A 17,995-nucleotide genomic window follows, 5' to 3' on the forward strand; every position below is an offset into this window, starting at 1 on the left:
CACCTCCTTTGGATGTTTAGGCTTCGTGCACAACGAAGGCAAAACAATATCCTCGTTAAGATGGAATTCCGAAACTCGTTTCGGCAGAAAAGAAGGATTAGGTCGCAAGACCACCTTATCCAAATGAACAACCAGGTACGGAGACTTGCAGGACAAAGCCGCCAGTTCCGACACTCTGCGAGCCGAAGTGATCGCCACCAAAAAGGCGACCTTTTTGGACAACATAGACAACGAGATCTCCCTGATCTGTTCAAAAGGAGCACGTTGTAACACAGACAGGACTAGATTCAAGTCCCAAGGGGGCAAAGGATCCCTCCTAGGAGGAACCAGATGCCGCACACCCTGAATAAAAGTGCCAACCAAGGAGTTGGAAGCCACGGGACGTTGAAACAGAACGGCCAGCGCAGACACCTGACCCTTTATCGTAGCCAGCGCCAAACGCTGATCGACACCCGTCTGAAGGAAAGACAGCACACGGGAAATCGAGTACGTGCGGGGTGAAAACCCCCTGGACTCACACCAGGCAAAATAGGCCTTCCAAGTACGGTAATAAACCTTCCCCGAGGAAGACTTCCTCGCGTTGATCAAGGTATGAACAACCTCTGGAGAGAGACCCTTCTCCTTCAGGACCTCGGTCTCAACAGCCAGGCCGTCAAAGCCAGCGACTGTAAAGCAGGATGGTAAATCGGTCCTCGAGACAGTAGATCGTCCCGAAGAGGCAGACGCCAGGGGGCGTCGACCGCCAGATTCACGAGGTCTGCGTACCAGGACCGGCGAGGCCAGTCCGGTGCCACAAGAATCACCGTGCTGCGTTCCGAGTGTAACCTGCGAAGGAACCGGGACAGCAACTGAATCGGTGGAAACGCGTACATCAGCCTGTACTGATGCCACGGGGCCACTAACGCGTCCGACGCGTCTGCCCGAGGGTCGCGCGTCCTTGCCACGAACCTCTTCACCTTGTAGTTGAGGCGAGACGCGAACAGGTCCACATCTGGAAGACCCCACTTCGCGCACAACATCTGGAAGACAGCCGGGTGGAGAGACCATTCCCCCTGATCCAGGGTCTGGCGACTCAGATAGTCCGCCTGCCAGTTCTCCACTCCCGGAATGTGAACCGCCGTAATCGCCGGGACATGAGTCTCGGCCCAAGACAGAATGTCGGCCACTTCTCGAGCCGCTCGGGCACTCCTGGTGCCCCCTTGGTGGTTGATGTAGGCCACCGCCGTGGCATTGTCCGTCTGCACCCGAACCGGGCAGCCCTGCAGCCGGTCCGTCCAGCGATGAAGACAGAGCCTTATCGCACGCAATTCCAGAATGTTGATCGGGAGGGAAGACTCCCCCTCCGACCAGGTCCCCTGGGCGGACAGAACGCCCAGAACACCACCCCAGCCCGACAGGCTGGCATCCGTGGTGATTATCGTCCACGAGATCGGACGAAACGACTTGCCCCCGGACACCAACGGGGACTGGAGCCACCACAGAAGGTTTTCCCTGGTGCGATGACTCAACGAGATCTGAAGATCCAGAGATTGAGGTCGCCCGTCCCACTTGGACAAGATCTCCGCCTGGAGACCCCGCGTGTGAAACTGCGCGAAAGGAATCGCCTCGAAAGCCGAGACCATCAATCCCAGACATCTCATACACGTCCGCAGAGACGAGTTCGGAACGTCCCTGAGGGACCTGACTTCCTCCTGAAGAGTCCTGAGTTTGTCTTCCGGCAGGAAGACCTTCGCCTGCACCGAGTCCAGTATCATTCCCAGATAGGGAAGACGAACCGACGGACTCAGTGTCGACTTTGGAACATTTATCGTCCAACCGAACTCCTGCAGAGTTTGCATCGTGACAGACAGGTCCTTCTCCAGACCCTGACTGGTCGCAGACCGAATCAGAATGTCGTCCAGATACCCCAGGACAGAAATGCCCTGGGCTCTCAATAATGCCAGAACCGGTGCAAGCACCTTGGTGAAGACCCGCGGAGCCGAGGCGAGCCCAAAGGGCAACGCCACGAACTGGTAGTGATCCTCCGCAATGGCAAATCGAAGGTATCTCTGATGACCCTCGAATATGGGGATGTGAAGATACGCATCCTTCAAATCGATGGAGGCCATGAATTCCCCCGGAACCAGGGCAGCCACCACCGAGCGCAGGGATTCCATGCGGAACTTGCGAACCCGCACAGAGCGGTTCAGAGCTTTCAAGTCCAGAATTGGACGAACCTTGCCCTCCTTTCTGGGCACGGTGAACAGATTGGAATAAAACCCCCGAAATCTGTCCCGATGAGGCACCGGAACCACCACTCCCTGAGCCCTCAGGTCCCGCACCGCCAGGTGCAGATCCCGCAGTCGCTCTGGAGACAGTTGTAGATTTGAGGGAAAAAATCTGCTCTCTGGCCGAGAGAGAAACTCGATCTTGTAACCAGATCGAACGATTTCCAGAACCCATCTGTCCCGCACACGGGCCAACCAGGGCTGAAGAAAACCGAGCAAGCGTCCCCCCACCCCAAAACTGGGTGAGGGCGCCCCTTCAGGCCGAACTGTTATGGGCCGCAGGTCCGGATTGGCCGGACTTCTGTTTCCCAGACCAGGGTTTCTTCTGAGAGCCCTGGCCCTTGAACGGTTTGCCCTTGTAGTGCGGCCGAAAGGCACGAAAGGACCCCTGAGGGGGCCGAAAATGAGCATGCTTCTTCCCAGAAGCCCCCTTAGCCTTGGGGAAATGGGGCAAGAGAGTGCTCTTACCCCCGGTAATCCCCTTAATCAACACATCCAGGGACTCCCCAAAAAGGCGAGACCCATCATAAGGCAGATTAGCTAAGGTTTTACGTGAAGATTGGTCCACCGACCAACATTTCAACCAAACCAGGCGGCGAGACAACACCGCCACGCTGTGCACACGCGCGGCCAACGGAATCAGGTCCAGGTCCGCATCACACAGATACATGACACCCTGGTGGATCTGATCCACCATATCCAGGGTCGCCGCCGAGGCCGAATCGGCCACTAGGACGCGCCTAAGCATCTGCGTCCAACTTGCGATCGCCTGGGCCGCCATGAGAGAAGCAAACAGAGCCTTAAGCATAGAACCCGTAACAGAATAAGTATGACGGGCAAGAGACTCCAGTCTCCTATCCGTGGCATCACGGAAAACAGGGGATCCCTCTGCAGGGATCGCAGTGGCTTTGTTCAAAACCGCAATAGCATGATCCACTGGCGGAGGCACACACCACCGTTCATCAGTGGCAGGCGAGAAAGGATAACGCAGCTTAAATTTACTTGGTACCGCAAAAGGCTTGCGCAAATCGCGCCATTGGTCCCTAACAGCGCGCTGAAAATCAGCATTGCAGTGAAAAACCTGCGGCGTCCTGCGTTTTCTCTGCGTCCCATAAGCCGCCAAGGCAGCTGGGGGACACACCTCGTCCTGCAAACGTAGCGTCTGCTTAATGGAAGCAATCAACTCATCCATGATTGCAAGCTCTTCAGGCGAGCCAGGGGGAGAATTATCAACCCCCTCAACTTCAGCCTCTACCTCAGACCCCACTAGATCAAGAGAGGAGCGGGACCCCGATAGGGGGGTCCCCGCCAGAACAGCCCCATCACCTTCACCCTCAGAATCAGAGGACAGAGCAACTCTGGGCCGTTTAGTAGATTGAGCAGCCACCAGCATTTGCACCTGTGCAGCAAGGCCAGCCACAATAGTGGCTAAATCCCCCCCTGGGGGGGAAACAGCGGTCCCCTGGCTTTCCACCAATACTGTGGGAAACTTGCCCTCCTGAGAATCCATTGCCCCTGTAAGCCAGACAACCAAGGGTTAACTGCCCCCTTACAGCAAGCGCAGCCCACCGCACCACACTCAGGCACAATGAGACCCCCACAGGGAATATACAGACTGAATACAGGCAATGGAACACAGGAATAGAAGGATAAAACCTGAGGAGACTCCGCTGCTGCTGCTGCCTCGATCGGTGCTTCCAGGAGAGAGGAAGTGATGCTGCCAGGGCGCCCTATGTAAGCCTATGGAGGCTACAAGAAAATGGCCGCCGTGCATGTAAACCATGCGGCCGGAGCGGGCGCCGGTAAAATGGCGTCGTTTGGCGCCGAAATCGCCGCTCCACAGTGCAGAAAATCACACACAATATTATCCCATTATATGGATACATGTTAGATCGCCGCAGCGATCGCTGTATATGCCCCAACATGCCATTAAAAACATGCCCCACAGCACACAGCTCCTCACACTGCCCAGCCTGACATACTCAGTGTCATACAGCTCCCCCCCCCTTGCAGCCCACAGCATGCAGCCGAGAGATAGGGAGACAAGCAGTGTGATTAAAGGCAGGTTACACAGTCCCAGACTGAGACTCCCCCCAGACAGACAGGTCCCCACATAGATACACTTACCTCACATGGCGTGGGGAACCCGCACAGGCGAACAAGCCGCTGCACATGAGGCAGGGAGAGTCGCAATTCAAGACGCACACAATGGCGGTTCAGAAACCGCACAGCGTCCGGAGAGGTAGCCACCTCACCAATCATCCCTGCACCGAACAGGGATGGGTCGTTCACCGTGCCAGGAGCGTTACCTGGCTGAACGCTCGATGGCAGACTGGGAAGCCACTGACCCACGACCTGCGACCAGGGGGATCAGCCCGAGACCCGGTCCGCATGATCCTCTTCGTCCGAAGAACTAACTAACGCTGACAAAAATAACAGCTAAGTAAAGGTAGAGAGAAAACTCAAACAAAATATCAAAAAGAAGAAAGAGTCTGGGACAAAAAGTCCCAGCACAGAGAGAGCCAGCCACTCCTGACAAGCTAGACATTAAAACTGAGATATGGTTGCAGGAAGTAGGAGGGTATTGACTGAGGGGACCACCCCTTGAGGGTGGGATATGTTAAAGCTTTATTGTTAACATATTCTGTTGCCTAGCTACTCCTTCGGAGCAAAGTCTAATACCCCATATGTGACGAATATGAAGAGGCGGCGACTGTCGGAGGACGTAAGAGAAAAATGGTTTGCCTTTAGTTATACCAAACTTCAAATTCAGCAAGATCCAGCCTTAGCCCTCTTACTCTCTGTATTGATCCCTGTGGACCACCAGACCAGAAGAAGGGGAAATTGTCCTAGGGTGACATTGTGGTGACAACTCTCAGAGGAGATTTCCCTCACATTGGTGGTCTTTTCTTTCACTTCCTGTTGTCTCTACAGGACAGACAGTAAGGCAAAATCTCCCCAATAACACACAAAGTATATGGGGGAAAAAAAACCTAATGGTGGGTGTCACCAATCCTTACACTTACCCAAAATAAAAAAGGGGTTTGCCTTAGTTATGACAAATTTGCTGCTCCAGTCTTCATAAATTGCCCTCTCACTCGCTTAATTTATACTGGGAATCACAATTACCAAGACTGAGGCTGGGTTCACATATGTGAGAATTGGAATGCGGTTTTCACCGCATTCAATTCGCATGACAAGCGAGAGTGACCGTCTCTCAATGGAGTCGGTTCACAAATGTCCAAGGTGCGAATTTTAAAAGGGTCATTTGCGTTTTTTGGGTCTGGTTCAGGCCTGAAACGCACCTGATCCGATGAACCGAAACAGGCCTCAGAATAAAGGGAGAAACCAAGACTTTGAGTTGCCACCAGGACCGGAATGGGGGGAAATCTTCCTATGGGGGCATTCTGGTGATAACTGTGCCAAAGGAGATTTCCCTCAGATTGGTGGGATTTTCTCTCCCTTCTGGTTGCCTCTACAGGACAGGAAGGGTGGCACCATATATGGGGGGTTGAGGGAAACCGAAGGGTGGCACCATATATGGGGGGTTGAGGGAAACCGAAGGGTAGCGCCATATGTGGGGGGGGGGGGGGTTGCGGGAAACCGAAGGGTAGTGCCATATGTGGTGGGGTTGAGGGAAAACGAAGGGTAGCGCCATATGTGAGGGGGTTGAGGGAAACCGAAGGGTAGCGCCATATGTGGGGGGTTGAGGGAAACCGAGAGGGTAGCGCCATATGTGGGGGGTTGAGGGAAACCAAGAGGGTAGCACCATATTGGGGGGGTTGAGGGAACCTGAAAGGTAGAGCCATATATGGGAGGTTGAGGGAAACCGAAGGATGGTTTCAACCATTCCCTTGCTCTCTACCCAATATGTAAAAACAGGTTTGCCTAGAGTTATACTAAATTTCCTACGTCACCCACCATTAATAGAAATGCAGGACTGAAATCTCATTTGGACTAAAGCAGTGGTCTCCAAACTGCGGCCCTATGCTCAATTTTATCAGGCCCTTGGGGCACCATTTTATCCACTGATACCAACAATGGAGCATAATACTCTTTCCCCCCCACCCGACCCCAATAAGGGGGCACAATTTCTCCCAATAACACCAACAATAGGCCACAATTCCTCTCAATCACACCTTCGATGGGGCGCAATTCTTTCCCACTGCCACCAAAGATGTGCCATTGTTTTTCCACTGACATTGGAACCTTTTCTACTCCCAATGGTCACAGCCTGACCCCCTAAATGTCTGAAGGACAGTAAACTGGCCCTTTGTTTGGAGACCCCTGGACTAAAGGTTACTCTAAGAAAGATTATCCATAAATAGAAGCTTTGAACTTACAGTATTGTGCGTTGTAGATGTCTTTTCATTCTAGCCTATTATTTTTGGCTATACCGACTCATTATCAGAACACCCCTTATGTCTTCCACAACCTGGAACTGAATCAGAGATTTGTTTTAAAAAAAAAACCCAGCATAGCAGATCTGTCAGAATGATATAGACGGCCAGTTTTGTCATAAGGAATTTATAAATATATGTACACACAGGTCTACTATACATTTCACTCCTGTTCCCTGTTTTACGGCAATGCTACATATACAACCAATATATCTAACCCTTGACATCTATTTGGTCTATCTGCTCGGGAGCCCCATTATTCTTCACCTCTGTGCTCGGCCCCATCGTACAATAATGTCAACAGATGCCCTCTACCTCCAAAGCCGGATCCATTCCTGATTTATTGTTTTTGTTTGTAAACTCTTTGCATGATCCTATGGTGGAAATGTTCAGCTTCTCTCCATTCCTCCAGCGAGAGGAACGTCACACAGCTTTCCAGTTTGTAGAGTTCCTACCATAGTGGGTTGCTGGTATTTTGCACATGGGTTCCTTAGTCATCGGTTTCTTCAATATTCAGGTTGCAGAGATTGGCCACAAATGGAAAGGTTAAGTGCCTTCAAGCAGCACTTGTCCTAAATCCCTTCGTCTTAGGACTGAAAGGCACAGTCACCATATCAAACCTTGGCACTCTTGAATTGATCGGCAGTGTGGACCTGGACTTCCTCTGGACTGATCGTCGTCATATTTCGGAAAAGGCACAATCATAACCACATCCGTACTGCAGAGTCACAACCGTTCCCGAACAAAGTGGTCTGAGCTGTTGGGGGCTGGTCCGGGATCAGGCTGTGTTGGTGTGGATGGATACTAAGGTAAAGCTGCTTTTGCCAGACTCTTGTGACTGGTGTCTTTTATTTTGCAAACACTGCTTAAGCTTTTCTTGAAATGATGACGTTGTTAGGGTATAAAGAATGGGATTCAAAGCACTGTTAATTGGTAGTATGAAGATCACAACCCATGACGTGATGGTGCCTAGAAATAAAGAGAAACCATCAATTTTCTTGCTTCTGAGAAGGTTGAAAACACACAAGTCAATGTTTGGTGGATTGTCTGAGAAGGTTATGGTACAGCTAGAGGTGGTCACATTTAACTGAGCTTGTTCTATGGAAAAAGAAGGGCGGGCGAGGGGTCAGATAGGATAACCTTAACCCAGCCATTCTCAACCAGAGTTCCATGGAACCCTCGTGTTCCTTCAGATGTTGCTGAGGGTTTCTAGAGGTTTTGGCTTGTTGACCCCCCAGTTGATGGTGGCTGCAAAGTTCCACAGCATTGGAAGGTCCAGTGGCATGCCATCAATTATCTTTTTACCCGTCTGTAAGGAAGACATTCCGACCACCACTGTAAGGGGGGGGGGGGATTCTTCCCACTGACCTCCAATGTAAGGGACATTCTTCTCACTGACTACCAATGTAAGGGACATTCTTCCAAATGGCCACCAACGTAAGGAACATTCTTCCCACTGACCACCAATGTAAGGGACATTCTTCCAAATGGCCACCAACGTAAGGAACATTCTTCCCACTGACCACCAATGTAAGGGACATTCTTCCCACTGACCACCAATGTAAGGGACATTCTTCTCACTGACCACCAATGGAAGGAGCATTCTTCCCACTGACCACCAATGTAAGGAACATTCTTCCCACTGACCACCAATGTAAGGGACATTCTTCCCACTGACCACCAATGGAAGGAGCATTCTTCCCACTGACCACCAATGTAAGGAACATTCTTCCCACTGACCACCAATGTAAGGGACATTCTTCTTAGTGACCACCATTGTAAGGGACATTCTTCTTAGTGAACACCATTGTAAGGGACATTCTTCCTAGTGACCACCAACATAAGGGACATTCTTCCCACTGACCACCAATGTAAGGGACATTCTTCCCACTGACCACCAATGGAAGGAGCATTCTTCCCACTGACCACCAATGTAAGGGACATTCTTCTTAGTGACCACCATTGTAAGGGACATTCTTCCTAGTGACCACCAACATAAGGGACATTCTTCCCACTGGCCACCAATGTAGGTAGCATTCTTCCCACTGACCACCAATGTAAGGAACATTCTTCCCACTGATCACCAATGTAAGGGACATTCTTCCCACTGACCACCAATGTAAGGAACATTCTTCTCACTGATCACCAATGTAAGGGGCATTCTTCTCACTGACCCCCAATGTAAGGGACATTCTTCCTAGTGACCACCAACGTAAGGGACATTCTTCCTAGTGACCACCAACGTAAGGGACATTCTTCCTAGTGACCACCAACGTAAGGGAAATTCTTCCCACTGATCACCATGGCCATGGCTTTTAAAGCTCCTATTGGTGGGATGGTCAGGTGGTCAGAGTGTATGTCCCAATGATGACTCCTCCTCTACTGTGTGTTTTGGAGGCTCGCTATCATAGAAGCCACCAAATAACTAGAAGTTAGTCACAGATGGACTTGTTCTGTAATGGTGTAGATGGTTTACTACTCACCCAAGTAGCCTCCTCCGCTCTAATGAGGGTCAGGAACATCCCCCAAAATTTAGTAAAGTTATTTGGATGACTGATCTTCAACATTACAGAACAAGTCCAGCTGTTATTGGCTACTACTAGCTATTTGATGGACTATTTTACGGTATAGCTTTAAAATTTTAGCATGGGAACTTTTTATAGCTATACATGCTCATGTCTGGTTTTACTACATGTGAGCGGCTTAGTATTTTTAAAAAAAATAAAATAACGGTGAGCACGGTGTAGGTGACGGATTAATTGACATAGAACACCAGATTTCCAACATTGGTTATCATTCACAGATCAGCGATTGGCGATAGTGCAGCGTTTACACTTTTATATACAGCTGTAAGTATACTGAACCTGGAATCTCCGCCTTGGTGAGAGAGACGGCCTTCAGAAGAAATATGGGGATCCAGCAGAGGGCGTCAGTGAACACGATGAAGAAGAACCTCTTGGCTATGGTGACCTCCCGGGACAGGACGCTGCGCTCTGCTGTTTTGGCGCCGGTCTTATGGATAGAATAGAACATGCTGCTGTAAGAGAAGACGATCGTGACAAATGCCAGTAAGTTCAGTCCTGAAAAAGGAGGAAAAAAAAAGTGATATGGGTGTTATTGGAATAAAAAAAAATAATAATTTATTAAAAAAAGCTATTTTTTTTCTTTTTTTATTGTAATTTCAATAAAGTAGGTGTAAACCTTTCCATATCCCCAGTGAAGTGACCAGGGCTTTTTTTCCTCAGAATAGGTGAAGGAACCCCCCCCCCCTTTCTGGATCACTTCTGGTCTCCGCCCCCCCCCCCTACCCACCTCCGAGCACAATCCATTGGTTCCACCTCCGAGCACAATCCATTGGTTCCACCTCCGAGCACAATCCATTGGTTCCACCTCCGAGCACAATCCATTGGTTCCACTCCCCTACCCACCTCCGAGCACAATCCATTGGTCCCACCTCTGAGCAAAATCCATTTGTTTCACCCCTACCCACCTCCGAGCACAATCCATTGGTTCCACCTCCGAGCACAATCCATTGGTTCCACCCCCTACCCACCTCCGAGCACAATCCATTGGTTACACTCCCCTACCCACCTCCGAGCACAATCCATTGGTCCCACCTCCGAGCAAAATCCATTGGTTTCACCCCTACCCACCTCCGAGCACAATCCCTTGGTTACACCTCCGAGCACAATCCATTGGTTCCACCCCCTACCCACCTCCGAGCACAATCCATTGGTCCCACCTCCGAGCACAATCCATTGGTTCCAACCCCTACCCACCTCCGAGCACAATCCATTGGTTCCACCCCCTACCCACCTCCGAGCACAATCCATTGGTTCCACTCCCCTACCCACCTCCGAGCACAATCCATTGGTCCCACCTCCGAGCACAATCCATTGGTCCCACCTCCAAGCACAATCCATTGGTTCCAACCCCTACCCACCTCCGAGCACAATCCATTGGTTCCACCCCCTACCCACCTCCGAGCACAATCCATTGGTTCCACTCCCCTACCCACCTCCGAGCACAATCCATTGTTTCCACCTCCGAGCACATTCCATTGGTTCCACCCCCTACCCACCTCCGAGCACAATCCATTGGTCCCACCTCCGAGCACAATCCATTGGTCCCACCTCCGAGCACAATCAATTGGTTCCACCTCCGAGCACAATCCATTGGTTCCAACCCCGACCCACCTCCGAGCACAATCCATTGGTTCCACTCCCCTACCCACCTCCGAGCACAATCCATTGGTTCCACTCCCCTACCCACCTCCGAGCACAATCCATTGGTTCCACCTCCGAGCACAATCCATTGATTCCACCCCCTACCCACCTCCGAGCACAATCCATTGGTTCCACCCCCTACCCACCACCGAGCACAATCCATTGGTTCCACCCCCTACCCACCTCCGAGCACAATCCATTGGTTCCACCCCCCTACCCACCTCCGAGCACAATCCATTGGTTCCACCCCCTACCCACCTCCCAGCGCCGCCCCCTTTTAGCGAATACAGAACCAAGTATCATTTTGTGGTGATAAGTAATTTGTATGGAATTTGTTATTAATAACAAGAAAGTAAAATGGATCCCCTGCAGCCAGCAACAATACCTCCCCCCTCCCAACAACAATAGACCCCCCCAGCAACTATAGGCACCCCAAAACAACAATAGACCACCCACAGCAACAATAGCCCCCCCAACAATAGACCTCCCCCCAGCAACAATAGACCCCAACAAAAATAGATCCCAGCAGCAAAAACTGACTTCCTAGAAGCCAGCCTAGCATCAATAGAGTCTCCAGAAGCCAGCAACAATACACCTCCTTCCAACAGTAGATCCCTTCCAGCAACAATGGACCCCAGCAACATAAGCCAAATCAGCAACAATTGATTCCACACCAGTAAAGACAGTTACATATTTAGTCCATCTAGTTCAACCAATAGAAATGGACCTTCCTGCAAAAATAGTTGCCCTCCAGCAACAATAGACCCCCCCCCAGCAACCATAGACCATTGCCCTCAACAGTAGATCTCTTCCAGCAACAATTGACACCCCCCCAGCAACATAAGCCCCCCCCTGCAATAACAGATCCCCCTATCAGCAACAAGAACAGACCTTCCCGGCAACAATAGACTGCCATGCAAAAATAGTTGCCCTCAAGCAACAATAGACCCTCCAGCAGTCAGCAACAATAGACCCCTGCCCTCAACAGTAGATCTCTTCCAGCAACCTAAGCCTCCCCAGCAATAACAGATCCCCCTATCAGCAACAATAATAGACCTTCCCAACAAGAATAGACTTTCCTGCAAAAAAAATATCTCTTCCAGGAACAATAAACCCCCCAGCACCCCCTTTCCATTACATACATTCAGTACTGGAGGTGCCGGAACTGCGTTCCACCACATTCCTGCTGAAAAATTCCCTGGAAGTCACTATCCTCAGATGAAACAAATCCTCCTACATAAGTTTTACCCATTTATCTACAGTCTCCTCTTCTCTACATCCCTTCAAAGTGCTGGAATAATAAAGCTTGTCTAAGAGTTCAGAAAAAAGGGGGCAGAGAGCTGAAATTACACCGTACAGAGCTCAGTGGGGAGAGTTCTGAGAGCTGACTGGAGGGGGTGGACCCCCCACACACACACTACACTATAACAGAGGGGAGGCTGTCAATCACAGGTTGTGTGCTGGAGCTCCCTCCCGTCACCATTTTTCTCTTGGTGTCAGGAAAACGTGTCAGAAGTGACTTATGCTGATAGCAGAGGAAGGAGCAGCAGACAGAAATGACACTCAGTGCTCTGGACTGAGACAAGTACACACTATAGAGGGATATGCTTTGTTCATTGTTCATGTCTGAGATATACAACCACTAACTCCTAAATCATAAAATACTTTCTGACTCTGCACAGTAATTGCTTTTTGAGGGAAGGGCCACCCCTTCTTCAGGACCTAACTGTATTGGTTCATTAGCCAAATATATGTGAACACCCCCCCCCCCCCCCCAAGGAATCAATAAGAATGGGTCCAGTGCAGAGAAAACCATATAAAAAATAAAAGAATAAAATAGGGAAAAACTGCAAATTTCTTTTTCAATCAAGAAATCCACGATTCTGATTTAGATAAAGTTTTTAAGAAATCTTAAAGTATAACTAATTGCTGGGAGGACTCCAGAAAACACAAACCTTCCCTCTCACAGCTAAAGGAAAACTTCAGACATGTTATACATCGCTGTGCCACTAGAGGGCGATCATTGCTAAACTTGAATACTCCAGAAAAAACTGATGTACTACTTTTATTACAATCAAAATATTTAATATCAATATTTAAAAGTGGAATTCCAAGATTTTTGGTTCCCCCTTATTAAAAAAAACAAAAACAAAATATATATATATATATATTATATTATAATATACATACATATATCTTATATATACCTATGATATAGATATATATCACAGAGTGATATATTTCACATATTTTTTTATTTTAATTTTGATGATTATGGATTACAGAGAGTGACATCCCAAAATTCATGATCTCAGAAAATTAGATTACAGAAGACCAATTAAAAAAAAAAAAAAAAAAAAAGGATTTTTAATACAGAAATGTTGGCTTACTGAAAAGTAAGTGCCCCATTGTTGGTATTATTGGAAGGAATAGTGCCCCATTGTTGGTATTATTGGAAGGAATAGTGCCCCATTGTTGGTATTATTGGAAGGAATAGTGCCCCATTGTTGGTATTATTGGAAGGAATAGTGCCCCATTGTTGGTATTAGTGGAAGGAATATTGCCCCATTGTTGGTATTGTTGGAAGGAATATTGCCCCATTGTTGGTATTAGTGGAAGGAATAGTGCCCCATTGTTGGTATTATTGGAAGGAATAGTGCCCATTGTTGGTATTATTGGAAGGAATAATGCCCCATTGTTGGTATTATTGGAAGGAATAGTGCCCCATTGTTGGTATTATTGGAAGGAATAATGCCCCATTGTTGGTATTATTGGAAGGAATATTGCCCCATTGTTGGTATTATTGGAAGGAATATTGCCCCATTGTTGGTATTGTTGGAAGGAATAGTGCCCCATTGTTGGTATTATTGGAAGGAATATTGCCCCATTGTTGGTATTGTTGGAAGGAATAGTGCCCCATTGTTGGTATTATTGGAAGGAATAGTGCCCCATTGTTGGTATTATTGGAAGGAATAGTGCCCCATTGTTGGTATTAGTGGAAGGAATATTGCCCCATTGTTGGTATTGTTGGAAGGAATATTGCCCCATTGTTGGTATTAGTGGAAGGAATAGTGCCCCATAGTTGGTATTATTGGAAGGAATAGTGCCCATTGTTGGTATTATTGGAAGGAATAATGCCCCATTGTTGGTATTATTGGAAGGAATATTGCCCCATTGTTGGTATTGTTGGAAGGAATAGTGCCCCATTGTTGGTATTATTGGAAGGAATATTGCCCCATTGTTGGTATTGTTGGAAGGAATAGTGCCCCATTGTTGGTATTATTGGAAGGAATATTGCCCCATTGTTGGTATTAGTGGAAGGAATAGTGCCCCATTGTTGGTATTATTGGAAGGAATAGTGCCCCATTGTTGGTATTATTGGAAGGAATAATGCCCCATTGTTGGTATTATTGGAAGGAATATTGCCCCATTGTTGGTATTATTGGAAGGAATAGTGCCCATTGTTGGTATTATTGGAAGGAATAATGCCCCATTGTTGGTATTAGTGGAAGGAATAGTGCCCCATTGTTGCTATTGTTGGAAGGAATAGTGCCCCATTGTTGGTATTAGTGGAAGGAATAGTGCCCCATTGTTGGTATTATTGGAAGGAATAGTGCCCCATTGTTGGTATTATTGGAAGGAATAGTGCCCCATTGTTGGTATTAGTGGAAGGAATAGTGCCCCATTGTTGGTATTATTGGAAGGAATATTGCCCCATTGTTGGTATTGTTGGAAGGAATAGTGCCCCATTGTTGGTATTATTGGAAGGAATATTGCCCCATTGTTGGTATTAGTGGAAGGAATAGTGCCCCATTGTTGGTATTATTGGAAGGAATAGTGCCCATTGTTGGTATTATTGGAAGGAATAATGCCCCATTGTTGGTATTATTGGAAGGAATAGTGCCCCATTGTTGGTATTATTGGAAGGAATAATGCCCCATTGTTGGTATTATTGGAAGGAATATTGCCCCATTGTTGGTATTATTGGAAGGAATAGTGCCCCATTGTTGGTATTATTGGAAGGAATAATGCCCCATTGTTGGTATTATTGGAAGGAATAGTGCCCCATTGTTGGTATTGTTGGAAGGAATATTGCCCCATTGTTGGTATTGTTGGAAGGAATAGTGCCCCATTGTTGGTATTATTGGAAGGAATAATGCCCCATTGTTGGTATTATTTTAAGGAATAGTGCCCCATTGTTGGTATTATTGGAAGGAATATTGCCCCATTGTTGGTATTATTGGAAGGAATAGTGCCCCATTGTTGGTATTATTGGAAGGAATAATACCCCATTGTTGGTATTATTGGAAGGAATAGTGCCCCATTGTTGGTATTGTTGGAAGGAATATTGCCCCATTGTTGGTATTGTTGGAAGGAATAGTGCCCCATTGTTGGTATTATTGGAAGGAATATTGCCCCATTGTTGGTATTATTGGAAGGAATAGTGCCCCATTGTTGGTATTATTGGAAGGAATAGTGCCCCATTGTTGGTATTATTGGAAGGAATAGTGCCCCATTGTTGGTATTAGTGGAAGGAATATTGCCCCATTGTTGGTATTGTTGGAAGGAATATTGCCCCATTGTTGGTATTAGTGGAAGGAATAGTGCCCCATTGTTGGTATTATTGGAAGGAATAGTGCCCATTGTTGGTATTATTGGAAGGAATAATGCCCCATTGTTGGTATTATTGGAAGGAATAGTGCCCCATTGTTGGTATTATTGGAAGGAATAATGCCCCATTGTTGGTATTATTGGAAGGAATATTGCCCCATTGTTGGTATTATTGGAAGGAATATTGCCCCATTGTTGGTATTGTTGGAAGGAATAGTGCCCCATTGTTGGTATTATTGGAAGGAATATTGCCCCATTGTTGGTATTGTTGGAAGGAATAGTGCCCCATTGTTGGTATTATTGGAAGGAATATTGCCCCATTGTTGGTATTAGTGGAAGGAATAGTGCCCCATTGTTGGTATTATTGGAAGGAATAGTGCCCATTGTTGGTATTATTGGAAGGAATAATGCCCCATTGTTGGTATTATTGGAAGGAATAGTGCCCCATTGTTGGTATTATTGGAAGGAATAATGCCCCATTGTTGGTATTATTGGAAGGAATATTGCCCCATTGTTGGTATTAGTGGAAGGAATAGTGCCCCATTGTTGGTATTATTGGAAGGAATAGTGCCCATTGTTGGTATTATTGGAAGGAATAATGCCCCATTGTTGGTATTAGTGGAAGGAATAGTGCCCCATTGTTGCTATTGTTGGAAGGAATAGTGCCCCATTGTTGGTATTAGTGGAAGGAATAGTGCCCCATTGTTGGTATTATTGGAAGGAATAGTGCCCCATTGTTGGTATTAGTGGAAGGAATAGTGCCCCATTGTTGGTATTATTGGAAGGAATATTGCCCCATTGTTGGTATTATTGGAAGGAATATTGCCCCATTGTTGGTATTATTGGAAGGAATAGTGCCCCATTGTTGGTATTATTGGAAGGAATAGTGCCCCATTGTTGGTATTAGTGGAAGGAATAGTGCCCCATTGTTGGTATTATTGGAAGGAATATTGCCCCATTGTTGGTATTATTGGAAGGAATAGTGCCCCATTGTTGGTATTATTGGAAGGAATATTGCCCCATTGTTGGTATTAGTGGAAGGAATAGTGCCCCATTGTTGGTATTATTGGAAGGAATAGTGCCCATTGTTGGTATTATTGGAAGGAATAATGCCCCATTGTTGGTATTATTGGAAGGAATAGTGCCCCATTGTTGGTATTATTGGAAGGAATAATGCCCCATTGTTGGTATTATTGGAAGGAATATTGCCCCATTGTTGGTATTATTGGAAGGAATAGTGCCCCATTGTTGGTATTATTGGAAGGAATAGTGCCCCATTGTTGGTATTATTGGAAGGAATAGTGCCCCATTGTTGGTATTGTTGGAAGGAATATTGCCCCATTGTTGGTATTGTTGGAAGGAATAGTGCCCCATTGTTGGTATTATTGGAAGGAATAATGCCCCATTGTTGGTATTATTTTAAGGAATAGTGCCCCATTGTTGGTATTATTGGAAGGAATATTGCCCCATTGTTGGTATTATTGGAAGGAATAGTGCCCCATTGTTGGTATTATTGGAAGGAATAATACCCCATTGTTGGTATTATTGGAAGGAATAGTGCCCCATTGTTGGTATTGTTGGAAGGAATATTGCCCCATTGTTGGTATTGTTGGAAGGAATAGTGCCCCATTGTTGGTATTATTGGAAGGAATAGTGCCCCATTGTTGGTATTATTGGAAGGAATAGTGCCCCATTGTTGGTATTAGTGGAAGGAATAGTGCCCCATTGTTGGTATTATTGGAAGGAATAGTGCCCCATTGTTGGTATTAGTGGAAGGAATATTGCCCCATTGTTGGTATTATTGGAAGGAATAGTGCCCCATTGTTGGTATTATTGGAAGGAATAGTGCACCATTGTTGGTATTAGTGGAAGGAATAGTGCCCCATTGTTGGTATTATTGGAAGGAATAGTGCCCCATTGTTGGTATTATTGGAAGGAATATTGCCCCATTGTTGGTATTATTGGAAGGAATAGTGCCCCATTGTTGGTATTAGTGGAAGGAATAATGCCCCATTGTTGGTATTATTGGAAGGAATATTGCCCCATTGTTGGTATTAGTGGAAGGAATAGTGCCCCATTGTTGGTATTATTGGAAGGAATAGTGCCCCATTGTTGGTATTAGTGGAAGGAATAGTGCCCCATTGTTGGTATTATTGGAAGGAATAGTGCCCCATTGTTGGTATTGTTGGAAGGAATATTGCCCCATTGTTGGTATTATTGGAAGGAATAGTGCCCCATTGTTGGTATTATTGGAAGGAATAGTGCACCATTGTTGGTATTAGTGGAAGGAATAGTGCCCCATTGTTGGTATTATTGGAAGGAATAGTGCCCCATTGTTGGTATTATTGGAAGGAATATTGCCCCATTGTTGGTATTATTGGAAGGAATAGTGCCCCATTGTTGGTATTAGTGGAAGGAATAATGCCCCATTGTTGGTATTATTGGAAGGAATAGTGACCCATTGTTGGTATTATTGGAAGGAATAGTGCCC

The 17,995-nt window shown here is 47.1% G+C and overlaps 1 protein-coding gene across 2 annotated transcripts in view; it reads right to left on the minus strand.

Moving 5' to 3' along the window:
• Positions 1–6,795: 6,795 nt before the first annotated feature.
• The window catches only part of LOC309560030 (relaxin receptor 1-like), a 269,217-nt gene continuing 258,017 nt past the window's right edge, over positions 6,796–17,995 (minus strand). For both annotated transcript variants that reach the window (XM_082263532.1, XM_082263531.1), the window contains 2 exons: positions 9,532–9,747; positions 6,796–7,636 (listed from right to left, as the gene is read on the minus strand). In XM_082263532.1, the coding sequence (XP_082119658.1) occupies positions 7,446–7,636; positions 9,532–9,747 (407 nt within the window). In that variant the 3' untranslated portion in view covers positions 6,796–7,445. The remainder of the gene's footprint in view (positions 7,637–9,531; positions 9,748–17,995) is intronic.

This window comes from Pelophylax lessonae (genome assembly GCF_965119305.1).
Source record: "Pelophylax lessonae genome assembly, chromosome: 7".
Lineage (NCBI taxonomy): Eukaryota > Metazoa > Chordata > Amphibia > Anura > Ranidae > Pelophylax > Pelophylax lessonae.